We start from the raw sequence: 27,426 nt of genomic DNA, 5'->3' as shown, positions 1-27,426 counted from the left end.
TTACTGACCAAATACAGAGGCATTACTGAACATTTTGCTGCTTAGATACAAAAACGAATATAATGCAATAACACAGACACTAATTTTCTCAAAATGTTTGTTCGTGGATGTCTACATTTTTTTCAAGCTGCATTATGATTAAATTAATCCTGAAGCAAGCAACTCCTAGTATGCAAGATTCTAGTAGTGTTGACTTTCAATAAATACACCAGAGAGTAAATAATCCAGCTTTAAAGTCTGCATGCACTCTTAAGCTAGTTGGTAAATAGTGCACAAGAAAACTTGCCCTGTATGCGTAGTACAGAGAAGATGCTACAATTCCCTTAGTGGGTAACTTATTCCCAAAACAGTGCCCGTATTTTTTCCCTAACAGCCATTTCCCGATTTCTTTGTTTAGGCATTTTTTGTTCCCTCATGGAAAGTATAAGACACCAATAACAGCAACAACAATATGCGAAGACATCTGGCTGACTTGACAGCAACGCAATTTGCAGAACAAATTGCTCACCAAGAACAAGTTGGCACACATAGTTGGCCATCTCATGATTAGAGTTTAGGGGGTGATTACACTCCCCCATAAACCCCGTAGAATTTGCCACTGCCACAAGGGCACTCGTACCGAAAGCGTCCGTGAAATGCTTTTCCTGCACAAAAGTGCCTTTAACCCAACCTCGAGCAAAAAGATGCGGCAAAACAAAGCAGCCACCAAACGGATTTCCCTAGAGATTTCATTCAAACCACAAAAAATCCCCAGGAGCCTTTCCTCTGCTGATCTGTGGGGCATATACTTGGAGATACTAACACCAATGCTGCATCTACGCATGTAATTAAATTTACAGTCGGTCTAGGGCTGAGCGTCTGGTTAAAAATTTAATCCAATCATTTGGCAGGCTTTAATCGGTTAACTGATTGATTGATTAATTGGTTGCATTTGTTAAAAAAAATACAAAATAAGAATTTAACAACAACCATAAAATAAACATTATCAATGTGCTCCTCAGCCTGTTCACAGCTTTTTGTAGTGGTTCAAGAGAAAGCAAAAGGAGAGGAAGTGCACTGGAGATATTATTGAGCTTGGCAGGGAGCTCACCCTTATACAACCAAGTGCGTGGAAGGGGGAGTCGAGGGGGGATGAAAGGACAAAGCAGAGTGTCGAAGAGATAGAGGAAGAGAGAAGAAAGAAGAGAAGATGGGGCTAAGCCATGCTAGCACATCACGGGCATCCAGGATGTGCTGACCAGATCATCATCATGGCGCTGATGCGGGCGGGACGTTTATCACCGCGTTTGTCAATAGTACTATTTCTACAATCATTGGCATGCGCCATAGATGCAGCGGACGCTGACTAGTCGTGGCTTACTTACGCCATAGTTGGTTTATACAACGACAAAACGGTGGAGTGCCCGTTCGCCATTTTTGGTACCATGTATATTTGCATTAAGAGTAGCCATTTTTTCCATCTGTCATAGCTATCAGCTTGCAGTTTTATAACTATCATCTCTGGGGATGCTTGCATTGTTATTTTTTTGCTGTAATGCAAGGTGGGTTATTTGAACATGGATATATAATCTTCAACAGGCTTGCGCACAATTTAAACATGGTACCATTGTTTCATTTCGCTCAAGTGGCTGCAACCGATTAACCGATTAAAAAAATTGATTGTAAATCAATCGCCCATCCCTAATTTGTTCCTGTTTGTCCAGACATTCCGTACCACTGGGTGGATGATCGGTTATAATCTGTGCAACGAACAAGAAAATCTTACTCAGTGATTTAGGAGTAATCCTATTATCAAAATTCTTAATTCTCACTAGCCCTTGAGTTTTATACAATCATCACTGCAAAAATAAGCAATGTGCGAGAAGAAAAGGTTTACTAGGCACAGGCCGCCTCCCATGGCACTTTCTAATGTCGTGTTCCACATCCCTTTTTGAAGTTTTGTACCCCTTCGCGACAACCTTCGGGGGTAATCCACTTTATGTCGGTCATTCCCCACGATCCACCTGGCAACAAAGGTGCAACCCTGGTGCTCGACACTCACCCTGAGCTCTGGCCGGTTCTGGTAGAAGTAGTACTTGTAGTTGTCCATCCAGACTTCGACCAGTCGGGCAGTGTTGATGCCGTGCGTGTCCTTGTTGCTAGGGAACTTGTACGGGTGATAGTCCCGGAAAATGTGACCCACATGCGAGCAGGGAGCAACCACCAGCGAACCACCACACATCCAAATCTGCAAGCAAGAAGCGTCCACAACTCAAGACCCTGCTTGCAACGGAATACACCTTTTGCCAGAGAGGCCTCAACATTGTAGCCAATGTTGAAATAAACTTTGATTTGATTTGATCAAAGAACAATGGCACGCCTTTCCTTTAGGAAGGGTGACACATCTTTTTAATACACAGGTTGCCCCCAATTTTTGGCCACTTTCGGGTGGGAGCTGAGAACTCGGCAAGTGCATAGTTTCTTTGAAACGTGAACGTCTGACTGAATGCATTGCCATGTTTCTCTAAATCCAAAACAAGACAGGCATGTCTAAATATAACTCCACTGAACAAACGCAGCCTGGCTTCTAAATACGCATTCCGAGCTCAACATTTTGCAGGCCCAGCAGCAAGAACCTATCTATAGCTAAAAAGGGTGCCTGGGAGCTGCTGATCAAGGAATTTCTGAAGCCTCAGCAGAGCAATGGGTACAGTTGTGTTCACCTATGAACCCAAAACAGATTTTTCACCGAAGAGTCTAAGTGAGTACTGAAGCTAAAAAGTAACAAAACATCCCCAAACACACAAGATGAATCAATGAGTTGAGATTAGTACCTGACCATGCAATAAGTATGTACATCACCCAAAAGTACTGATAACAGTCACACTAGCTTTCCCTGTACCTGTAGCAGCCGATGATCACTTTTATGCCGTGAAAAAGCTATGAAAAATTCTCATGTATGGCTAGCTTTGCTGTAAAGTTTCAGCCCTCAACAATGGCAGCTGCTGCTTCTTCCCAGAATAGAGAGAAAGCTTTGACCAGCAATAAGTTCTGCATACGTTCTGTCCTGCTCCCACCCTCCAACCATCCGCTGATGGTATGCACAGGCATCGCGCAGCCAGGGAATCGCAGCTCACCCGGAAGGACATCTCGAGGTTCTCGCCGCCCCAGCCCTCCATGGAGTCGTCGTACGAGCCGCTCTCCCAGAAGTACTGGCGATCAATGGCAAACAGGCCGCCTGCCATGGTGGGCGAGCGCATGGGGTCTGCCCGGCTCTTGCGTGACTCGCGCCACTCCTCGGGAACATTGATCCAGATGAACTCGCCCTTCCAGTTGAAGCCGCCAATCTGGTAGAAGTCGGCGCTGGTGCCCATGTACTGCATCGACTTGTCGTCAATCACGTCGATGATGGGGCACACTACCGTCTTGCGGTCTTTCTTGATCAGCTCCACCAGGGGCTCCAGCCTGGGAAAAGGATGGACCTTCCTCTGGACAACTGTGTCTCAGCAGGACCACAATCACGCTTCTCCAGAGGAACCACGACATGTCACTCTACTTTGCGTCCACACTCATCCACGATTGATGTTTGTGTCCTGTTCCGTTCTGCCCATCCTCATTTAGCAAAGAGCGGGATGACCAGCTGCTGCCTCTTATACGATCCCCTTGGCTTGTGACGAGCAGGCCATGATAACCACGACACGTGCGCACAGACTTGTGCTTGAAGCCAGGATTACATATTCAATGACAATCATAACCCTGTAACCGGTCTCTTGCTAGTGGTGTACTTCCACGTAGAATGAAAACCGCAGACGTCTTAGCTTTACTCAAGAAGGGCGACCAAATTGAGACACCCAACAACAGGCTAACATCTATTTTCCAGATTTCTTCAAAAGCTTCAGAAAGAATTTATTTTTTGTTGTATATCTAACTTTCTTGAAAATAGACACCTCTTCTAACTGATTTGCAACTTGCTTTTCATAAGCCCAGCTAAGCTTCAGCTTGCCTTTGTTCATCAGAAATAATAGTACATTCTAAAGAATTTCGAAGACTGTCTGGTGACTTTAGGGATATTTATTGACTTCAGTAATGCCTTCACCTTCAATAAACATGAACTGTTATTACTTCACTTGTATTTTAAGCACAGACACCCATGTGTATTCACAAACAACAAATCAAAGAATTTTGTCAGTAACCGCAGGGCATATTCTTGGTCCTCTTTAGTTTAATGTTTATGTAGGAGTATGGATGTTTATGCCAATGACCTGGTTAATGTCGAATTCAAACATTACGACAAGAACACCCATGGCCCCACCTTTGCCACAGTCGAACCTTGTTATAATGTAGTATCGGGGCACTAAATTAGTTTGGGATTTCTGATATTCATTATAACCGTAGCGGTAAAAATCGGCTCTAATAAATCGGCAATCTGGCTCGCGCAACAATCCCAGATAAAAAATGCATTGTTCTAGGCTTCAAACCCACTATAAACGAGGCAGGCCTTACCTGTCTCCTTGTGACATATCAAACTAAACAGACCGCAACATGAGAACGCGAAATTACAACAGAACAAAGTTCGTTCAGCGAAACAGGCCGGCCTTCTTGTTTACTTGAAGGAGGATGTGGCCTTCACCTGGTGGCTTTTCACAGTCTGAGTGGTCTGAAGTTTTTCACAGTGTCCACGCAATAAAGGGCCTTAGGCTACTAAAAAACGGTTGTCTCGCTTTCTTTTTTTAATTTTGCTTTTAATATTCTAGCTGCCGAGCTTTGAGCCCCACGGGAACCAAATCTTTTTTCCTTATAGCCGATACCGCGTGGCTCTCGAGGTTTCGTTTTCGTAATACTAACAAGAATAGGTGTCGTTGAAATTAAGTGTGACCAAACAAACTTCGTATTTAGTTGTCATATCTGATAATTCGCCTTATCAGTGTTTGCTATAACGAGATTCGACTGCATTGTGGATTTACTATGTTGAATTATAGGGACAGCGGCGCGACCTCTACATTACAAAGGACACACATGATTGGTGGGTAGAGACAATAATGTCTGGGTCTATTGCACCGCACAGGTAGCCGCCAAAGAACGTGCGGCATTGTGTAATGTCACGGGGGAGAGATACACCAAGCATGGCAAGGTGTATACATGACTTGGGAACGAGGCGGCAGAGGTGGAGAGGAGTTTAAATTAGGGTTTTAACCATACTCCCTTTGCTATGCTTCACTGTGCAACACACCATGTGGGAAAGCCAGCTTACAAAAACCAAGCTTACCTGATGATGATGATGATAATTGATTGCTATTGGTTTCCCCTTTGTAGCGGAGTGATCACGTGCCATCTTACCAAAAAGGACTAATACACCTATGTTTTATACTCTTGGTTTAATACTACCGCTGCTTAGGGAAGGCACAAAAAACTTATTAGGCACAAAATACTTTTTTTTTTTCCTGTTACAGGAGGTAGCTGTCCTAGGCAATATTCCCCTCTGCTTTTCGTCCACCAGCATTTTAATCTTCTTTTCGTCGTCTCGACAGCCTTAAAGTTAACTTCCTCTGTGCTACCCTTAAATCCTAGGGCTTCTGGAAGCCGAATATTTCCCTCATGTAGATTTGGATGGATACCCTCACATTCTAAAACTATGTGCCGCATGGTTTCTGTTTCTTTTCCGCAGACCACGCATACCCCATCATTTTGTGAATACTTCCCCACACAGCTCTTAGTTCGCAAGCAACCTGCTCTAGCCTCAAAAAGCGAAGCACTGCCCTGGGAATTATCGTAGAAATTTTCCTTTCTGATGTCCAATTTCTCAGCCCTGTACATCTCTAACGACGTTTTAGCCTCCATTTTTTCTCTCCATTTATTAATTTCTATCTGCCTTGCCTACTTTTTGGTCACCTTGGCTATTTTGGATTCTCCACTGTTCTTTCCGTATTTCACATTGGATTCATTAAAGTCGGATTCACGTCCAAACACACATGAATTGCTCCGGAGACATATTTCCGGGTGCACTATAAGGCGTCTCACATTATGGGAGGCCTCATGCCCCTTTTTAATTTTTTGATGAATTTTTTCCACACCCCGAAAATTGGTGGTCTAAGCTAACACTGCCTGCCGGACAGAGTATTGCCAATTTGCTCATTGTTTATCTCCTTTTTTATGTATTTTTATCCTTGTCAACTTGCCCTGTGTGTTATATATATGATAAAATCAACCTTCACCCCAATACTCCTATTCCTATGTACTCTTTTCTCCCCATCCCACCTCCCCTACACCAACAGGCGTTCCGGTGTCCGCCCCTATGGGAGACAATTTACGCCTGCTGTTGGACCTCCTCTCTTCCTAATTTACAATAAATACATACACAAGCTCAGTCTGCCGCCTACAACGATTTGCTGAACCCTAGCAACAGACAGCCTTGCTGTAGAACAGTATAATTTAAAGCTAAAAATAAGAATATCTGTTTGTCTCGGGACGCGATGCTAAAGACATGACCTGCCCTATCTTTTGATGAAATTACGAGCTCAAACTATCCCAATTTTTTTGCAGGCAAACCTTTACAAATTACTGGATGCATATTCGTTTCTACACAACCCTGCCTCGTAAAAATGCAGCGTCGATATTGCTTATATCACAAATAAGGTTGTTCGAACAAATTAGCGGTGCGCCATTTCACTTCCCACTTCAGCCCCTCTTTGCAATGCTGTGATGCACAATAATCCCCCAGAGCACGTGGCTCGGCTCGACTACCGCAAGTAATAATGCACGCTGGCCAGTGAAAGTCCGCGGGGAAACCTGAAGGTAAAAGGAAGGAAAGCAGAGCAAGACTGGAAAATCGAGGTTTTCTGAATTCTGGTCGGGCTGGTTCCGCGCGGCCGTGGCGGCGATTGCGCTGGGGCAACCTGTCAAGCACCGGCCGATACAAATAAATAAAAAAAGCGAGGAGGAATTCACGACCGCGCTTGAAAGTCATCGCAGGGCCCGCCTCCGAGCGCGCGCTTGCTACGTCGTTCGCTACATCCATGCTATGCCGGAATAAGACAGGAGGCAAATTAAGAGAAAAAAAAGCGCTAATAAAAAAAAAATGAACGCCTGCCCGCAACAAACCGCACGTTGCCTCATTTCTCGAACCTCTACCACCCCCCTCCCATTGCGTCACGGTCTTCTCGAGGCGCACCCGCTCCCCACTCCCGTCACGCCGGATCGCCGGGTCAGGGCGATAGCACTGATACGGGCCCTCATGCGACAACGGCCGTTTCTGCTCCCCTCCCGCTCAGACGCCACCCCCGCTGAAGAATCACCCCAGCGTTCGAGGTTTCCGCGCCGCAGGGATTTATACACCCCCCCCCCCCCCAACACCTCCCCAGAACTTCGACACCCCCCCCCCCCCCCCCCCCCAAAAAAAAAAAAAAATATCGAAATTCTGCATAAATCCCTGCCGCGCCGGCTCCGCATGGAGGAAAGAAAAGTTTATGTTTGCGGGGGCCCTTCCTTCTTTCTTGCGTGACGTCACCTCTTGTCCTGTCCCTCCTACGCAACTGTTGGGCCGCCGTTCACCTCTATCTATCCTCACCTCTCAACGGGAGCGCAATCTGGTCACCGCAGCAGTCGTCGTTCACTTTACAAAAGGCCTCCACAAAATGTGCTGTGCGTTCGGAAGCCTCGCGTGGACGAGTAGGTTGCGTTACAAGGCGAGACGAAACAAAGCACACCGCAACACGGCGCAAACTTGCAACACACCGAAATCGAGCAGCGCGCGATGAACCGGCGCTCGGCCGCGGGAGGTCAACAGCGGCAGCCCCGGGAGAAGACAAAAGAGAGCGCGGCCGCAGCGGGTGGTCTCACCAGTGGTCTGTGGCCTCGCAGTGCGAGTCGAGGAAGACGAGCACGTCACCCGAGGCGACCCGGGCCCCCGTGAGCCGGGCGCGGATCAGGCCGCTGCGCTGGGGCAGCGTGATCAGCTTCACGAAGCCCGGGCGGAAGTGGCGCCGCAGGAACCGCTCCAGCCGGCCGCCCGCCAGTTCCTCTGCACAGCAGCGGGGAAGAAAGGACGAGACAGCGTTGCGGTTCGCCGCCGCATGTCGGGCAGCAAGCACCGTTCCACGCAAACAAACTCGCTTTCAACCACCACACCGTAAAAGGTCGATAGCGCTATGGTGGCCACATAATACTGCCACGACGTGTCCATAAACAGTTGACAACCTGCCTTGAACGGTGTCATTCCTTCGCTTCGTCGTGCCACGAGTGCAGAGCTTTTTGTCGACCGAAATACAGAATAACACGATTGTTTTATTCGATGTTATTCACGCTCTATCGCATAACAGTTGCTCGCCCGCCGCACACGCCAAATTTTGCCCCACTCGCTAACATTGCGCCACAGCAGTGGCTGGCGCTCCTGCCTAGCTCGGTCTAGAGCCTCTGGAGCCTAGAGTCATTAGTAGCTTATTTAGTATCTCTAGCTCGACCCTAGCCGCCCAGTGTATGCTGGTAAAGAAGGCCCAACTCGCCAGAAAGCACAAAGGTATCCTGGATTGAGGACACCTGCCACCGAGAGACCACCCGAAGGCCGATCACTCCGTCGACAATCCCCTCTTGTACCCCCCTTCCGATCCGCTCTCGCATTTCTTAAAGCACTCCTTCAACTATCGCATTGCGTGCGAACACTTGCCATCGTCCGTGCATACGCAGTCAAGCTTTACTCAGTGACAGCCTACGTCAGGATGAGCTGAAGAAGAAGCGGCACAGAAGTGCTCCGTTTCTTCCTGCCATGTCGATCGAGACTATCATATTTACCCTACATTATGTCCGTCCCCTAATTTCCTTGCATGTGGTGCAAAGAACACCGTCGCCCGTCTCGTACGGACTAGCCATGAAGACACCTGCCCCTAGTCGACCTCTGGGAGGAGGCACTGAACAGCCCGGACTTGCAGACTGAGAAGGGCCTCGCGGAACGAGCTGCCATGGTCACTGGCAAGCTGCGGCGGCCGGTCGCCCAACACACGTAACCATTATTTTTCAAATCTCTCTCTCTCTCTCTCTCTCTCTCTCTCTCTCTCTCTCTCAGGCACTATGTAGACAGGGTGTTGTTCCTGTAACCCTTCATACATGTCAGAACAGAGAACGTAAGCAGAGCAACAGTCCCTCTGCGTTTAAATAAAGATTTATTCAATGAATCAATGTCTCGGTGAGCCAAATAAAGTTCCCGCTACGACCACCGCAACTCGTGAAAATGTAACAAGGTTTTACGTTCACAATGATTAATTCGAAGTTTCTATTCTACGCCGCAAAACGGCCATCCCAAGATGTGCCCAACGCTAAACGAGCGTGACTGAGTTGTTTCACGGCACGTCTTACGGCATACGTTTGGAGCAGCTCGTTTCATAACTAAAACTTTTTTTATTACCTGGGCAAGGGGCTTGAGATATGGTACGCACAAGGCTTGACGCGTAATGAACGGCCCACTGCAGCCAGAGGTGCAAGCACAATCGCGAACGATAGAACAAATTTCTTTTGTAACCGCTGCAGCGTTCAAAGCAAGGTTTAGGCCCCAAACTTGTGCTTTTTGTTCTGGCAGCTGTCAGTACTTACGCAGTTGTTTCCAAAAAAAAAAAAAAAAAACAATGGGGGAAAATCAGCCATAGAAGGCTGGCGAAACGAGTTCCGGCTTGTTTTAAGGTGCATCAATCTGCTAAAGAATAGTATAAAGTGCAGTTAGATAACTAGTGTGGCTCATGATATAAGAATGTAAGGTTTCGATCTTTACATCGCTTCCCCAACAAATAAAGCTGCCCCAAATTAACAGCGTATATAAGTCCAAAATCCAGACTGCTTGGACCGTGCCGGAATGCCGCAATCGGATAGACGTCGGCTACACGAGGGACCCAGGTTCGATTAAGCCCACGCACTATAAGAAAAAAAGGGAGAAAAAGGGAGAAAATCGCGGGTTTTCTCCCTGAGCCTAGCGAGCTTCTCCCTTTAGCTCTTACCGCAGAAAGCGTTTTAAGTGCGAATGCACTTCTTAAGCGAGCCTGAATCGTCCGCCGCCGTAGTCCGCATAGCAACAGCTGCGGGTGCGCGCGCTCCTCGTCTTCCCTAGCAACGGGGGGAGATGGGCGCGCGCTGCCTGGCCGCTGACATGGCACATACCCACGTGGGGGATTGGCCAGGAATCTCCTCGTCTTCCTTGGCAACGGGGGGAGATGGGCGCGCGCTGCGTGGCCGCTGACATGGCACATACCCACGTGGGGGATTGGCCAGGAATCGGGCGTGAGAAGGGCTAATGCACCCGCTCAAAGGAGTACTGACACGAAATTTCAAAGCTGAGATCCGCTCTAGCAATCAAGTACAACAACACAAATAGGTGTCTGTGAATAAATGCATCTTTCTTTCTTTGTAGTTGTGTGTGTGTGTGTGATCTCTCTTTCGCGAACATTACCGAACCGCGCAAATTCAACTCGTGCATTCGCACTTTCACATTCTTCCCCTCGGGGAAATGCGGGGATTTTTTTTTTTTTAAGAGGCGCTTGTTGTGCCTTCGCGCAACAATCATATTAGTTGTCTTCTTTTAAACACTCTGTGCGAGTTGGCTTTCCTGCAGTGCGTTCTGGCGCGACATCAAACGCCAACTATTCGCTCTGAAAACTGGATGAAAGCATTAAATTAACGTGTGTGACTTTTAATGATAGAGGCGATTTTTTGCGCCACATGAGAGCAAAATGGAAAGAGAATCACGAAACATACAGAAAAAAAGAACGGTGAAGAGCGGAAACCAGTCCTTTTTGTTCTTGGATCTTTTTATGGTTTCGCGGCTTTTATATGGCGGGTGCGGACAACAATCTCTGAACGATTGGACATGAGACGAGGTAACCTGTTAAGTGTCATGGCACCCCACGCCAACTGCTCGTCACAAAAGGTGTTCCTCAAGCGCCATCGCGGAACAATTAGCCACGAAAGACGCCATTCAAACCGACGTGTAGCAGCATTTCTGTCTCGTCAAATCGCTTGACCGTTTCCAAGAAACTCGGCTGGAAAAAGATCCCCCAATTAGACTCCCGCCGCTGGTGTCGCGAAGCGGAGCCGGAAAACTATATCGCCTTTCTTCAGCCTGCAGCCCTAAGTAGATTTTTTCTCGTTTGTTCACGCCCTACACTGCGGTACCGCTGGGCCCCTTATGGCAAGTCCGCTCGCGACATCGTTATTCTGTCGGCGGCGCGGCGCCTGTTGCTTTTTTCCCTGTCCGCGGCTGTCCGCGCCGAGGAACCCGGCGCAAGAACAAAGCGCAGGCGGGACGAAGCCGTCATTGTCAGTTTTTACCCTCCGCTCACGAGAACATCCTGGTCAAGGGTAAGTTTCCTCTTTCGGTGGCCGCGCTTTCGTGCGGGAAACGCCGCGGGCGTGAGCCAAATGCAAAAACACACTCGGGCGCTCGCAGTAAGTACAAAGCAGGCGCGCCAACTATACTGTTGGCGGCTTCAGTAAAGCGATCACCTTGAGAACTTGCTAGGAACTATCTGAAACATCGGGTTTACTGCAGGCGTGTCGCAACGAACACTCGGTGCCGAAATGCGCGCAGAAGCGTACAAGGCCAACCAAAAATTGGCGCTCAAGTACACCGCATTAATAACACGCGTTTGTTCTACTTATAAAAGATGACATGAGCCTTCGGTCAACTTCACATCACGCCGGCTATTTGTTCAGCGAGCCTAGTCTATTCATTGAGCCGCGCAGGAGCCTGCGACGAGTCTTGTCGCAGTTCCCGCTCAAGAAGCCTAATCGCCTTTTTTCCGTCGCTATTTCGCGACGCCCGATACAAAACGACGCAACGAAACAAACAGCCTCGTCAGAGCGATGAAGAGCCACAAACAAGCTCGTCAGTGCGATGAAGATACAAGGAGGTGACACCTTGCAAAACCGTGAGCTGAGATGCTGATTGACTGAGCGTGGCCTCCGCGATCGGCTGCCGGCGGGCGGACTGTTCAACTTCAACGCGCCGGCGCTACACAGGCGCTGAGATGCGAATGAAGTTTGGCGAAGCGCAGCAAGTCCGTTTGACGACGAACGCCAATGTACTCCGCTGTCAGTCCTCGGCGCTTGATCTCCCGGAACAAACATTTCCGGGGTGCGGCTCAACCCGGCGCGCTTCAGTGCGTCTTGAAGGAGCAGCCGCAACGGAAAACAAAAATTGCGCAAGCGCCCAATGACAGCAGCGGCAAAATGGCCACGCGCCGATATTTTGCTGGGTGGTGCTGCATTAAACGTTTTCAGCGTGAGGGTGGCCGGCAAAAAAAACATCTGATATCATCTGAACGCGAATGTCACAAGACCCCATACCACCAGCCATGACCAACGCATTTCGCAATGAATTTGCAATACAAACTCAACCATGGCTCAATTTATGCAAAGCCTAGTTACTGCTCGAAGGTAGGTCACTTGACGTGCACCACGGACGCGGGCGTTTATGTATTTCGACTCGGTCGGAAATACAGCCGCCGAGGTCACGCACGATGACCCGACGTCCAGCAGCTAGGCTTTCGTGGCACGTCAGGAAGGCGGTTTGAACGAGCGTGCGCTTTTCTCCAGCCGGCTAGTCATATTCGTACACATTCAGAGGCTGATTCAAAAATTACGGGGGATGCCTAGAACTTCCTTTATAAGAACGTCATGGCTAAAGCATCGTTGCACCTCCTCCTGTTGCTCTGCTGTTGAAATTTCCGCTGAACTTTGCGGCCGCGCCCGTCACCACCTAACCAGACCCCTGGACAGCAGCACCCCACGCGAAGCTCGTCGGTAAACTTCACCCCTCGAGGCGGCTCCACTGTACATGCGGCAGCGGACTCTCAACCTCGATCCACGCGCGCTCCGTCGCCTTTTCCCTTTCCCGGTGCGCGCTCCGACTTTCCGTGTGAATCTGTGCACCTCACAACGAACATCTGTACTATCGTGATGAATTGAAATACGAACAACGGAGCGCGTGGCTTTCAGCGCTTGCCACGCATCCTGGCGACGGGCCGCGGATGCGCGCAGTGCGAACAAGTTACGTGAGTCCGTGACCAACCTTGATATGGAAAGACCATCGTATTTCCATAGTCCGCTGGGCGCTCAGCACGGAATAAAAAAAAACTCCCTCCTCCCCTCGCGGGAACCCCTGTGTAGATGCGACGCATAGGCGGAGCGCCGAAGGGACCGCGTTTTATAGCGCGCATAACGTTGAGGGGACTGCGAAAGCCGGTCCCAGTCGATGATGACGTTGGCGTACTTGTAAATCGGCGTGGACTCTAGGTGTTTGAGCCAAGCGTGGATGTTGCTTCGCCGGAGAACGGCACACCGGTTATATGCGCAGCGCTCCCGAAGGAGAGGAAACCGCGGAAGAGGGAGTACTGGACATGCGCCGGCCCCAGCGCGTCTGCCGCGGCTATGACGCAACGTGCCGCGGCTATGACGCAACACAATCCACTTTAATCCAATCCAATCGAAATCCAATCCAATCGAATCGAATCCAATCCAATGCCCCTCGCGAGAGAGTGTTCCATGGAGGAAAGAATACTCTTTCCTCCATGGAGTGTTCGCTATCGGAGAGGAGAGGGGGTGAGCGGCGGAGAGCGCAGCTGGCGCGGCGAGGAGAATGGGGGAGGGGTGGACAACGCCGACGACAACGACGACGACGACGCCGGAGGGACAAGGCGAGTGAATCAGATGCTCTGCATCTAATAAAGGAATTTATCTGCGAGCGCCGTTTTCACTCATCGCAGCAACAGAGTTAGATAAAGCTCGCGTGAGTGGGCGCCGAACGCGGTGGGAAAGACAAACCAAAACGCCCACACGCCGGACGACGGTGTTTCCATAACAACGTTGGACGCAAACTCTCGTAACGTGTTCGCACTGCGCATACACGGCCCGTCTCCAGGATGCGCGGCATGTACTGAAAGCAACGCGTATTTCAATTTATCCCGATAGTAGAGGGGGGGCTAAAAGAAATACCAGAGTCAGCATTGAAGGACTCTGGAAATACGAACAACGGAGCGCACAGCCTCCGACGCATGCGGCACCGTCTGGCTGCAAAGTCAGTAAAACTGCGCTTACGCGCACTTCTTCGAGAGCGTCTGAGAGCGTGGCCTATATTTGTGGGAAATGCTTGATCAAGAAGCGACGTTGGTTGTTTAGTTTTAGGCGCCTTTTCACGCTGCGTCGCCACTGAGCAGGATGATCGTTGAAGGGCATCATGCTCGCTGCAATCAGCCTGTTGCGCGCTTGGCTCCCGAATGTAGTAGATAACGGGATGCTCAGTGGCGACAGAGCGTAAAAATACGCCTCAAAATGAATTACCGGCCTCGCTTCTTTATCAAACATTTCCCCTAACAGTAGGCCACACTCTCAAACGCTCCCAAAGAACTACACATGCGCGCAGCTTTCTGGCAGTGCAGCCAGACGGTGCGGCATGCGTCGGAGGCTGTGTGCTCTGTTGTTCGTATTTCTTTTAATCCCCCCTGTACACCACGCGTTCCATGAAGCGTAGAATTGGTAGAAGCGTAAAAAGCTTTCGCCTTAAAAATACGAAAACCTGGCACGCGGAACGGTGAAGAAACGAAACTCCTTCAGGCGACCCCTCCCACCCCAGAAATCTGTCCCCGTAACGCGTGACACGACGCGCTCCATATACTTGTAACAGCGTATGCTGCTCGGTATGCTTGCGCGCACAAGCGCTGGGCGTGCTTCAGCAGGGCCTTCCGAGAACAAGCGTTCGCTGCGAGCACTGAGGGCGCTGCCCCGTTTTGTTTCCACGTGCAAGCGGCGGTGGCAACAACAGAGAAACCGTGAGAGACGACGAAGACGCGTCACTTCCTCGCAAGAAGCCGGAAAAGGCGCGTGAAGCGAATCTCCAGAAACACGCCGACGTACGAAGGCTCCGTGCACCGGCTCCTTCGAGAGCCGCGGAGGTAACAGCCGCCGCAAGAGATGGTTCCTGCCGGGCCGGTTCGTGACACAACGAAAGCACGACGGCGCCAAATAGCTTGCACCATGACCTTCGTGGCCCCTCTTTGTGTACACACTGCGTGCCAGGGGAGATACTATACTTTATGGCTACAAGCCTTGCCCGTTTTCTTGTCTCGCGACGAGAGAGACTGACCAGAGAGGCCACAAAAGGTCAGTAGGCGGTCCCAGTGTGGCATTTCTCGCTGGCCATAAACAGTATCGATTGAGGCGCAAAGTACGTGTAAACTTGTCAAAAAAAAAAAAAAAAAAAAAAACAGCCCCACTTTGATCTGATTCTGATTGTAGGGTTTAGCGCACCGACGCAACGCAGGCGATGAGGCGCGTCGTAGTGGACGGCTCCGGATCAATTTTGACCACCCGGGGGTCTTTAACGTCCGCCGAAATCTCGTACACACGGGCTTTTTAAAGCAAAGCTTTACTACTTTCGTCCAGAAACTTCGCGGAGGATGCGCAAGTTAACTTTTTGACAGGAGTCACACTCCCGACGACACACCCCTCGAAGCGCATCGCGTGATTCGCCGTGCCCGCTGTTGGCGCTGCGCAAAAGGCCCCGTTTTCGGTCGTTCTGCTTGCTCCCGTAGCGGCGGCGACCGCGACGGGAGCGGCCGCTCAGCTGATCGGCAGCCGACTCTAACCCGCAGTCTAGCTCCCACGCACGCGCCGCTGGGTCGTCTCGGGCTAAGTGACTCATCCCCCATCCCCTTCAGGGTCTTATGACCTCCTCCAATAAACAGACAATCAATCAATTAATCAAGTGACTCATCTTGCGCCGCGTTCGCCGTGACTACGGAATGAAAGCGAGGGCGGGCCACCTTCTGTGAGCGTTGCACGGGACCGAACGGCTTCGATCCGTGGTCGGCAATACAGCTGCATCAAAGGTTAACCAAGCGAAACCAAGACTCAGCCTTTTGCTTTGCATATCGAAGGTTGGCTAAGCTAAGCCGCAACTATTTTTTGCTTTTCGCCTCCATCAGAAGAGCGACCACCTCGGCCGGGAATCCAACCCGCGTCCTCATGCTCAGCAGCACAACGCCTTAGCCACTGAACAAGTCCCACTTTGAGTCGGAAGAGTTCACACGATAAAGTTGAATGACCCCCTCCCACTCTTCCCTTTCCAAGAAAATAAAAATAGAATGGACAACTGGGCGAGTTGGTGCTGGTTCATGACTAGAGTAACAGCGCGCACAGACGAAGACAAAGAAAGAAATAAGACAGGACGAGCGCTGGTCTTGTCGTATTTCTTTCTCTGTCTTCCTTCAGCGCGCGGTTACTTAAGTCATGAGAATAAAAATAAACACGGAACGGAATGTGAAACACGAATACGCGCGAGTCCTAATCGCTGAGTGCATCGCGTAACAATTAATCGCACAAGGCGTTCTGAAGGAGCCTGCAGTTGCCTAAATTATTATTCTAATGCTTGCGCCTAAAACAGAGCGCAGAGAACCCTGTAGGGCACACAAGGGTGGACAGGACTACGGCACCAGCTACGCACAGAAAAAGGCCTGCCTTTTGCAACTCTTGCGGCTGAAGGCCTGCCTGACGTCATGTTGCACTCCCATAGAAAACGATAACTTTTCAGGTAACATTGGCCAAACTCGAAGCTTGGTCAACGATCGGGAAAGGGGACACGTTTGGCTGCGGGCGCGAGCCTCTGTGGACTGGCGGCAGATGCCGCGATCAGACATAGTGGAGGCCAACAAGAAAGGCGACAGCTGTGGGCACGCGACACGTGGCAGCAGTGAAACTGCGAGTTTGGGTCGCTTTCAAAGAACAACAAAAGCGCGAAATTGAACATCCGCTTCCCTGGGTGAATGCCAACACATGCCAAGATGCTCTCACGCATCATTCAATTCACTGGTTCCCCGCTCATGTAGGATCTCTCGCGGGTGCTCCCCCGAACCTCAATGAGTCTGCTCACGAGGCTGCGCGCGACCTCACTGACCGCGCTTCCTCTGTAAGGAGAGCTGACTCGCCTCCCCCTTACGGCCACAGGGATGCTCCCGCTACTTATAACGAAGTCACGAAATTTTTCTACATGTCTAGAAGGGTCTTTCCACCCCCTCACCCCAAGTTGAATAGGGCGCAAGCCGTTTCCCTTAGACTATTACAGACCTGCACATATCCGTGTTTGGCAGTTCTACACGAAGTTTACCCCGACGTATATCGCGACGACGCCTGCCCGTCCTGCGGACAGACCTCTACTCTAGCTCACATGCTCTGGGAGTGCGGGTCCGCACACCCCAAGTTCAGCAAGGAGGAGTGGGACTCTCTTCTGCGTAGCCCCGCTCTAGACAAGCAAATCCTGGCAGTCCAGCGTGCCCGCGACCGGACCGGTGGGCTAGACCTGCCGATCCCGACGTGGGACTAGCCGGGTGCGCGACGAGCTCGCGTCATCGCCGGACCCTCAATAAAGTTCTTTCACTCACTCACTCACTCACAACACATGCCATGCGTGGCTTAACAGCTCACTCCGCACCAGCTTGCAGCAGCGAGTCCTACCGGCCACGTAACGTTAGCGGGCCACGTGAACTGCTTTCTCAGCCGGTGTCGCGCAACTCCTCCACATGTGCCATTTCGGTAGGAAGGGAAATACGAGACTGATAGTCCTTTGCTATGAAGTTGCCTTTCCCGCAGAGTCATCGCGCGGGTTCTCCATATTTGCCACTGCAAACATCGTAATAGAGCCAATAAATAAGCTACGTTAAGCGTAACGACACTGATGCACGCCGGCAGCCGTTTTGGCGCCTGTCGCCATGGGGGCCAGCTTTATGCGCCAAATTGCGGCCGACCTTGACGGGCGGAAATTGCCCGGGCGCCGCAAGGAAATCATGACAGCTGTGTTTACGTTTCGAGGATTTCGAGATAGGATTTCGAGGATTTGGAACGCGCCCGTGCGACAGGGTCAGGCTCGAGCGTATTTAGTTGCTCTACGTTAGGCTAGAGCTACTAAATAAGCTAGGTTTTACCAGTGGCTGTAGGTTACGCTAGGCGACTGTCGTTCTTTCCCAGTGGGAACGCGAAGCAGGCGTTTTTCACCGTTTCGTCTGGTTTAAACAGCCCGGTGCAGAGCAGCACGGCATCGCTACTCTGTCTGGGGCTTAAAAACTCACTCTCGAAGTGTCTTAACGCGAATCTGAAAAATTCACACACACAAAAAAAATGCCTTATTGGCTGACAGAGTGCACTTGTCTTGGTTGAAATAGTTTGAAAATGCGCAACATCGTGCATTTTTCTGGAGAGCGTAACGACATAAAAAAAGCAAAAATGCTTTAAGAATGCGGCATAAATGCGGTTTTGAAAAATGGTGGCGTTTGAATGGTGGCGTTTGAAAAATGTGTTTTCTTTAACGAATTATTTGACAGACCTAACTTTGCTTTAAACCCTGGAGATAAAAGGGCGGCAACAAAAAGGAAACCATTTTTCGGAGAAAAATACTTTAAAGGAGCCATGAAGAGAAAACAAAAGTTTGTTTTATTCGAAAGATTAGGTGTTTCATAGTACCCCAAGCGCTTTCCCGGAAGCAAATGATGCTTTATTCACTGAGAAATAAGGCAATTTAAGCCAAAATTTTAAATCTCCCGCTAAAATTGCACATTTGGTGACGTGAGCAATGGTGTCACACGGGCCGGTCCATGAAACAGATACTTAGTATGTCGACTCCATATAGCACCCACACGCGGGAGTCGACCGAGACGGCGGCCATTTTAAAAATGCTATTAAAGGGACACTGAAGTGATTTGTAAACATTGCGGGATTACTAGCGCAAATTGTAGTTCGGAGTCCGTAGGCATTGTTTCGACCACTCTGGCCGCGTTTACGCGAAGTTATTTAGTAGAAAAATCAATTCGAAAATGCTGTCCTCCTCTCTTTACGCTCGCCCATTTTCTGTGGCGTTTTCGTGTGACGTCAGCAGGAGATGAGCTGGAAAATGGCTGCGCTACTGCACGGTTCGCCGACCAGCCGACCTACCGATCGAGTCAGTCGGCCCAGCGTTTCGTCCGCCGGCCGCCGACGGGTCGTCGCTATTCGCTCGCTCAATTGAAACTAAGCCACAACACCTTTGTGAATGAAAGAATGTGCCTTTCCTTACTTTGTTGGTTTGTACACTGTGTCAAACTCAGAGTCCGGGTCGCTCCACACAAGCGCTGCACAAGTGCACATGCGACGCTTCGCTGACTTTACGCTAGTAGGAAAATCTAAGGCCAATTGAAGGCGGGAGAAGAGTCAGCGAAGTCAATATAGGTACTAAGAAAATAAAATCACCTGAAACTTTTACCGTATAGCGCAAAACTAGGGAGCAAAAAGCACTTTTTGCGCTGGGTAAACAAGCCCAGCGGTCAGCAGCACGACAGCACATCTGCGAACGCTTTTTTCCGTCAAAGAAATGCAATTGCTAGACGTGAGATATTGTGGAAGTTTGGGGGACACTTACTACAGGAGTGATGTACAACAAATAGTCACATAAAGTACTTAAAATGCTTAAAATAAATAAAAGTGTAAACTGGTCATACATTATAAACCTTATATATCCTACCCGGCCACCGCCGGCTCGTGGCCTAGCGGTCTGAGGCGCTGGAATTTGTTTTGAAAGTCGCAAGTTCGAATCCCCGAGAGTACGTGTATTTTTTTTTTTTGTAAGTTGATTTTTTCGTATGCGGCCGATGTTTTCTGAACTGAGTTCACCATTTTTGGTCTGTAACGTTCACTGCTCCACGAGCGAGATCGCAGAACGCGCGCATACTGACAATGACGCGCTAGCGAGTTCTCGTTGGCGTGCTGTTGCCACAAGCACCGACTGCTTGCAGGCAGTGGGCCCAGGCCTGAATCAGCACACCCTTGGCCTGGTGCGAACTAGCTTTTTACGAACAGACATGAGTGAGGCAAGCTCCGAATATGTGGGAAAAGCGCATGGCATTTGAGAGTCTGCGGTGACGCGGAGGGCGTTCATCCACTGCGTAGGCCTCGTCTAGTGATTTCTACGATTCCAAGCCGCCCTGGGAGGTTTATCTTAGACATTTGACAGCCGACAACATGGCAGAAGCGCGGTACGGCGATAATTGAGAAATCGAGAATGCCCATCCAACAACGCCATCAGATGTCAAGCATGTTGTTTTACAGAACCGAAACCGAAACCGAAACTTTTGATTGCTAACCTTGGGCATCGTCCAATCACGGTGCCCCCCCCTCCTGACGTCACAGCCTTTAGTTGGTGCGGCCGCCGCAAACCGCGCATAGTAGTTTTTCTTCTTTCGCGCTTTGTAAAATAATTACCGATTTGTCAACCGGATAAACGATGAATAGTGTGTTAATTTGAGCCAGTCTACACAGTGCAAGCAAAAACGGGAGCTTGACAAATTCACTTCAGTGTCCCTTTAAAACCTAGTGCACCCGCAGCCCTAGTCATGGAATCGCCTGATCCGGAGAACAAAACTCTCGCCGAGGAGCTCGGGCTTGCATTTAACAACCTCACACCACTTGAACGCTCAACGCTTCTAAGTGCACGAGCGGCAAGAGTTGTGGGATACGCGGTGGACGGAAAAGCGACCATTCCGCGATAGCCACAACAGACGAACGCCCTGCCGTCGGCACCGCTGCCTCGTCAGCGCCGTCGCCACGGACGAATACAGACTGGTACGTATGTGCCGTATTTTTATTACGGTTAATAATAGTTCAACTTCAGTAGCAGTATCGCTTATGCCAGTTGGCCGGTGTCGTGTATGGAAAGCCGTTCGCGCGAGCTCTCTGCTTCGACCAGAAAGATACGAGCGTCAATGCGCGGTGTTTACGGCATTTTTCCTCCAAGGTCAGAGCGCCTCGAACCCGAAAATTCGTCTGCGCGACGGTGAGATGTCGAGCTCGGCCAGGCGGTTGTTTCGTACGCATTGGCGCACACGCTTGCGTGTTCGTTCGGAACTTCAACCGTTTACTCCACCGTTCTTTGTCATAAAAAGAATGTGCAGTATGTTTCACGGGCATTTAGCTCGCTATGCAAACTGTAAGCCCTGCCTAACATGCGTTTGCTTTTGCCGGCCTCCGCCAATCGCAGAGCTTAGCCCATGTGACGGCATAGGTTCTGTTGCGGGAAATGAGCTGGTGGGTCGCATGACCATTCCCGTTTTTCCTAATTATGTAGCTTATTTGAGCGAAGTTTGCGTTATAAGTGGTGTCGTTATGGTTCTAACGAGGCAATCTTTCGAATGAACCAAACTTGTGTTTTCTCTTCATGGCTCCTTTAAAGGAGCATTCAGGGCCATGTAAGGATGAGCCACAATTTTTACTGAAGAAATCTGGGATGGTCGCCATTAAGCTGGGACATTCGGCATGGAATGACCCGTATATTGGTTGGGTATCCGGCACTGTCTCTCTTTCTTTCTTATTTTTTTTTTAATTTCCCGATGGCGTATAACGGGTACCCCCAGAAATAAATTTGACCGTGCTTAGTACTGTGAGAGCTCGCTCCGATCGGGTTTTTTTTTCCCCTCTTTTTTGTACGTGTTCACTGTTTTTTTTTTACGTTCAATTTTAAAACGTTCAAGCCTTTCTATGTGAGCTCGACGAGGAATCCCATCAGTCCGTGCGAAACGCTTGAGTCTTGACGTGTCGCATTTCGCAATGCTATAATCAGAAGGCCTCCAAATGTTCATTTAAAAACGATTATTTTGCCCTAGAGAAACCTTCTTTCCAGCAATGCGCCAGCATATAGCAGTAAAGCCGACTTTAAATTCGCACAGCTATTTTATCTGACTTGAAAGCCCAAGACTGCATGCATTTTCATTTTCTTCGGGGGGGGGGAGGTTGGGGGGGGGCACTGAGTGGAAATGAAAAGCCCCAGAAGTAGTTCATCTTGACTATGACATGGAGCTACGCTCTAACGAGGCAACATCGCAAAGGAGAGTGGATGGCAGGAATACGGGCCGTGTACACATCATCACTGTCGTCCGCCAGCCTCTCGTACCCTGCATGCAGCCTAGCAGGGCGCGAGTCCCTCCTCGCCGCCACTGACATTTCCGACTCCGGATTGCGGCTATTAAGAGTAACGCTGGCTCAGCAGCCCAATTACCGCGTGCTTCCTGGCATCTGAGGCACGCCGCAAATTAGCACCGCCAGCCACGCGACCTTGACGGAACCTGTTCTACTTTCGACAAGAAGCGACGCGGAGGAAATAGCGAAAGGACGACCCAAAGTCCGCCGCCCACATTAAATGCCCTCCGACGCGACAGGGGTGCCGGCGTAAATCTGTATTTCCAGTTCTCTCACGCCCAGCGCTGCGCTCTGCACCCACTGGAACAGCACAGGTGGAAAGGAGAACCGGCTCCGCGACATTTTCGTAAAACCGATGCTGCCGATCAATAAATAAAGAGTACCAACGCTCATCCGGCGTCTGCTCAGCATTCCTTTTCTTTTTTAAGCGAAAAGGCTGGCGTCGGCGTTGGAAGCCGAGAAGCGGCTGACACGCGACCGCGACGCGTTCCATATCACGAGCTTCGTTAACGTTAGTAATGACACAAGTTGAGGAGCGCGCTGGTAGGCAACTCCTGGGCATGCGCAGAGCCACGTGGGAAGCGAAAAGTTGCAGAAGCAGCGGCATCAGGATGTCTACCAAGTTATTTTCAAATTTCCTGAGTTTTCCAGGTTTGCCCCGAGACTTCTTGATAAATTCCGTGAGTGACACGGAACTCTGTTTTACGTCAACACGGACTGACATCCCTTCACCAGTTGCTGTCATCCTCTAAAAAGCACTTATAAAATAAAATATGACATAATAAAGTTTGAATGCTAACCAGTAACCTTTCCCTTATTCAAAAAGAAAACGTAACAGAGTGGTAGTAAAATTCACAGTGAAATAAATATAAAAAAATGGTAAAACCGTACTGCCATGTTCTCAGCTCGCACTCAATGCCTCAGTGCTGTATTTTGGTTTAGATGAGGGACACGTGCACCTTATACCCCTGCTACACTAGCGTCCGAATGTCATTTGAACCAAATGTCATTTGACTCAAATGCTAAGTTGTGCTGCTACACTAGGTTTTGAAATGCCATTCGGCTCAAATGACACTCGACCCAAATGAACACCGAGAGAGACATTTGGGATTTCAAATGACAGCACTCTCGCACGCAGCGTCTCCGGTCAGCAATAAAAAAATATACTTCCGTACGTAAAATCAACAAAATATTTTTGTTTGTGGAACTTTGTTCACTGTTGATTTACTTAAAATATGAAATAAACATATTTAATTTTCATACTCTCAAAACCAGTGGGTCAGTCGCAAAAAAAATAAAACTACGCAAGAAAGCCGCCACATTAGTCAAAACTGGTGCCTCTTCTAAATTTGATATCATTTTACTGCCTAGACTACCCCTAAACTTGATTGTTGTATTATTGTACGAAAACGGAACGGGGCGACAACAGTGCCACTACACCACGGCGTGAAAGCTTTCAAATGCCATCGAAATTGTAGTGTAGCACGGCGGATGCTGAATGGCATTCGAAGCACCCCATTTGGGTAAAATGACATTTGGTTCAAATGACATTCGGACCCTAGTGTAGCCGGGGTATTAAGCACCGTCACGTCAGGTGCCCCTCAACGCCGCCATACTTCTAGCATCGAAGCGCTGCGCAGGATGAGCGGGAAGAGTTTATTTGGGATTCACACTGGAAATCAGAAACACCTCAACTACACCCCGCTGTGGTGACTCCACGTAAAGTTTTTGGCGCGCAGCGAAAGCTACAGAGCTGAAACATGCTGTCTTCCTATGTAGCGGAATATAGTGCTGGGTTGCAGTTAAAAAACACATTGATTTGATTGATTGTAGGGTTTAACGCGCCGACGCAACGCAGGCGATGAGACGCGCCGTAGTGGAGGGCTCCGGATTAATTTTGACCACCTGGGGATCTTTAACGTGCGCCGAAATCTCGTACACACGGGCGTTTTTGCTTTTCGCCTCCATGAGAAAAGCGGCCACCGCGGCCGGGAAAGTTAAAAAAAAAAAAACAGGGTACAATGTCTATATTCAATACTTAAGACGTATCTTGAACACAGCTGCAAGCTTTTAAAGATGAAAATTAAGAGAGAAATGTGTTTTTATTATTACGCCAGATTCACAAGTCAAAAATTCGCAACGTACTTCAACTAACTAGAAACCACAGTAGATGGTGCCAGGTGTTCTAGCATAGGATTGAAAGCTACTACTCCTGCCCCTGCAGCCTTCCTTTCGCTGCCACAACAAGCTATCGCGGCGCGCAACGTTTTCTTCTGCCTTCCATGAGTCTGGGAAACACGCCAGAACACAAGGGGAGTGCACAGGGGGCTAGGGGGTGACTTTCAAGCTGTATGAAGCCAGTTCTCACTGGAACCAGCGTCTTCAGACGGCGCCATCAGCGACGGCTCCGGAGGGCTGTCCACTTTTGAATTGCTGTTACTTGAGCCAGCATGACTGTGAAGTTCGCTTCCTTTATAAAGTACAGCTAATTTTCCCTGATAGAAGCACAAATTCCATGAGTTTTCCCCGAGTTTTTCGAGAATATTCAAAATCCCTGAGAATTCCCGGTTTTCCCTGTTTTCCAGGTTGGTAGACACTAAAGCCCCTCCATACTGCTCTCCTGTCCGTGATGGAGGGCTTTAGTAGACACCCTGGGCATGTCGTGTCAAGCACGCGCGCCGCCGACCTCGCATAGCGGCGAAACAGCCACCATTACTTGCACATCCAAACTCCAAGGATCACTCAGCGGCGCTCAACCGGAAATCTTTCGCATTCACAGTTCACAAGAAGTGCTTAGGATGTTTCCTTTTTCTTTTGAGCGCGTACGCACACGGAACATGCAGGAAGCGAAGGTTTGAGCCATCAAACCGAAATTCTTGGTTTTGAAGCAAAGCTGTATACCTATAACGGTTTCATTTACGTGGGCAAAAACGCCAAGGCTCCAAGGCCTAAGACGCCGAGCGCATGCGTCAGGCTAATCAGGCATACAGCATAGAGCTCGTAATTCGTTTAAAGGGGTCATGCAGACAAAATACAAGTTTGCTTTATTCGAAAAGTTTGGTGTTTTATAGTGCCCCAGGCCTTGTCCGACAGTAAACGAGCAATGCTTTATTCACTGAGAAATTAATCGATTTGAGTTAAAATTCTGATTACCCCGCCAAATCGTGTTTGGGGGCGTCTACCATGACGTCACATGGCGGGTCTTCAAGCAAACTTCAAGTGCGCTGTTCAGTCGGCAGAGGATTCCGGAGCCTTGTTTACCGTCAGTCCTCCTAGATGGCGTCATATATAGAGCACTGCACGGGCCTGATTTTAAGGCCCGAGCCCAGCCCGAGCCCGCTTTGTGAAGCCCGAGCCCGACCCGGGCCCGTAACACCGAGCCCGGGCCCGGCCCGGGCCCGGGCATTCATAAGTGAGCCTAGCCCGGGCCCGGCCCGGGCCCGTCGTCTCAAGCCCAGGCCCGGCCCGGGCCCGTCGTCTCAATCCCAGGCCCGGCCCAGGCCCGTCGTCTCAAGCCCACGCCCAGCCCGGGCATGGTCGTTTTTTTCTTTTTTGAGCCTAGGGAGGGCCCGCATGTGTGTGACCAGGCCTGGTCTTAGACGTCGAAGAAAATTTGTTTATTATATTTGGTCGAGTGTCTTCGTAGCGGGAAATCAGACGGAGCATCTAGTCTGCAGAAGCATGCCCTGAATTGTAACGCAAAAAATAATGGTTTAAAAGTACACGTAGCTTAGCTCACACCGTCTGCAGTTCACGCCACATGGGCGTAATAATAGCTCGTATTCTTACACGAGAGACACCATCACCTTTGATGACCAGACTCTTGGCAACTTCATGTGGTTGTTTCGGTCACAAGTTGGTATTAATGAAATTTTTTGCTCTCCATTTGAATCCCCGAATATGTGCGTGCGTTGAGATATTTTTCCTGGAGTGGTTGTTAAGCGGTGGCGCTTCTCTAGCACGCGAGTTTGATTTACAGCCACGGCTGCCGCATTTAGATTGGTTCGACATCTAAAATACACGTACATAGACATAGGTGCACAGCTCCAGGGCACGGCCTCCGCGATCGGCTGCCGCAGGCGCGCCGCCGGCAGCCGATCGCGGAGGCCGTGCCCAGGGTGGCTTAATTAATTCCTTCCCCGCTATGGCATTCCTTGTAACCGTATCTTTGATATCTTATACACCAAAATATAAAATCTTGATGCAGTAGATGAAATGTCATTAAAGTACAGTATAGTGACTATCAGACCTAGCAAAACGCGTTTTTATAACAATGTGTACAACTAACATCAAAAAGCGCGTAAAAGTGTACTCAGAATATTCAATTTTATGCTCATTTCTACACTTCACATCGGAACTATTAACGGCCGGGCCTATGAATTCATGCCCGAGCCCGGCCCGGGCCCGTGGCGTCGAGCCCGAGCCCGGCCCGGGCCCGCGGCACTGAGCCCGAGCCCAGCCCGGGCCCGCAGCACTGAGCCCGGGCCCGGCCCGAGCCCGCCGATAATCGACTTCGGGCGGCCCGGCCCGGCCCGCGGGCCGGGTCGGGCCCGGGCTTTTGGGCCGGCCCGGGCCCGTGCAGTGCTCTACGTGACGGTCATAATACCTTGTTTTGTTTTTGACCGTATTTGCACCTGGCTTGTTTCTGTTACGTTAGGTTAGTAATCGTTTCGGGAAACATGGGGTATGGTTGACAAATAGGGTCACGTAAAACAATGTCGCTTACGCCAATCGGCCAGTGTCGCCTCGGACAACCCCAAAAAGCCGCACCGCTGTGCAGCTATAACCAGCATAGTGCGCGCAGAACCAACCGCAGTACGCACTGGTACTTCTATGATTAAATGTAGTTTCGTAACTTCCACTGTTTCACCCCACCATTCTTACTGCTATAAAATGAATATAAATTACACTTAAGCGAAAATAGCTCGCTCTGCAAGCTTAAAGGAGTACTGACAGCAATTTTCGGCGTTAATATTGTTGCACAGTTCGCTTCCTTTGCTTTACTTCCACCGGCTGTACTGTCGATGTTTAGAAGCCTTCCTACATCACGGAAGCGTGGTTTCACTGTCTGTGCAACCGCCAGAGCGGAGTGGCAAAAGAGAAGTCGCTTCTTCAAAGAGTGTCTGTTCCAGCGCCTGCACAGAGGAGTGGAGGTTCACCGCGCCTCGGCTCGGTGGCGAGAATGTGTGCGTATCCTGGACACAACAACTGAGTGCTGGTTCAGCGCTTGTCCTGTCTTCTCTTCCTTGTGTGTCGTCGAAATTGTGCGCTGTTAACCCTTTATCAGCAGAATACCCTGGCTGAAATATGAGCGGCCTGCGACGCGAAGAACATACTTTAATTGGTTCTCATTTATCGACCGACGGAACAGCACGCAGACCGGTACTCAGCAAATGGACATCAGCGTGACATCATCCTGAGGTAGCCAAAAGAAGTGACGCGGGCACCGCTCGTCAAAAACTCGTGACGTCACTTCACACGCGC

General features: G+C 49.7%; 1 protein-coding gene across 2 annotated transcripts in view; it reads right to left on the bottom strand.

Moving 5' to 3' along the window:
- Positions 1-27,426, bottom strand: part of LOC144170185 (polypeptide N-acetylgalactosaminyltransferase 1-like) — a 46,480-nt gene that overhangs the window by 11,235 nt on the left and 7,819 nt on the right. For both annotated transcript variants that reach the window (XR_013322574.1, XM_077699811.1), the window contains exons 3-5: positions 7,816-7,996; positions 3,117-3,444; positions 2,042-2,227 (exon numbers count right to left, since the gene is read on the bottom strand). Coding sequence is in view for 1 of the 2 variants with exons in the window: in XM_077699811.1 (XP_077555937.1) it covers positions 2,042-2,227; positions 3,117-3,444; positions 7,816-7,996 (695 nt within the window). In the remaining variant the exon portion in view is untranslated. The remainder of the gene's footprint in view (positions 1-2,041; positions 2,228-3,116; positions 3,445-7,815; positions 7,997-27,426) is intronic.

This window comes from Haemaphysalis longicornis, unplaced genomic scaffold (assembly GCF_048455015.1).
Source record: "Haemaphysalis longicornis isolate Haplotype H1 unplaced genomic scaffold, Haemaphysalis longicornis Haplotype H1 scaffold_2, whole genome shotgun sequence".
NCBI lineage: Eukaryota > Metazoa > Arthropoda > Arachnida > Ixodida > Ixodidae > Haemaphysalis > Haemaphysalis longicornis.
Note: the sequence above shows the minus strand (reverse complement) of the source record. Positions and strands in the feature narration are given on the sequence as shown.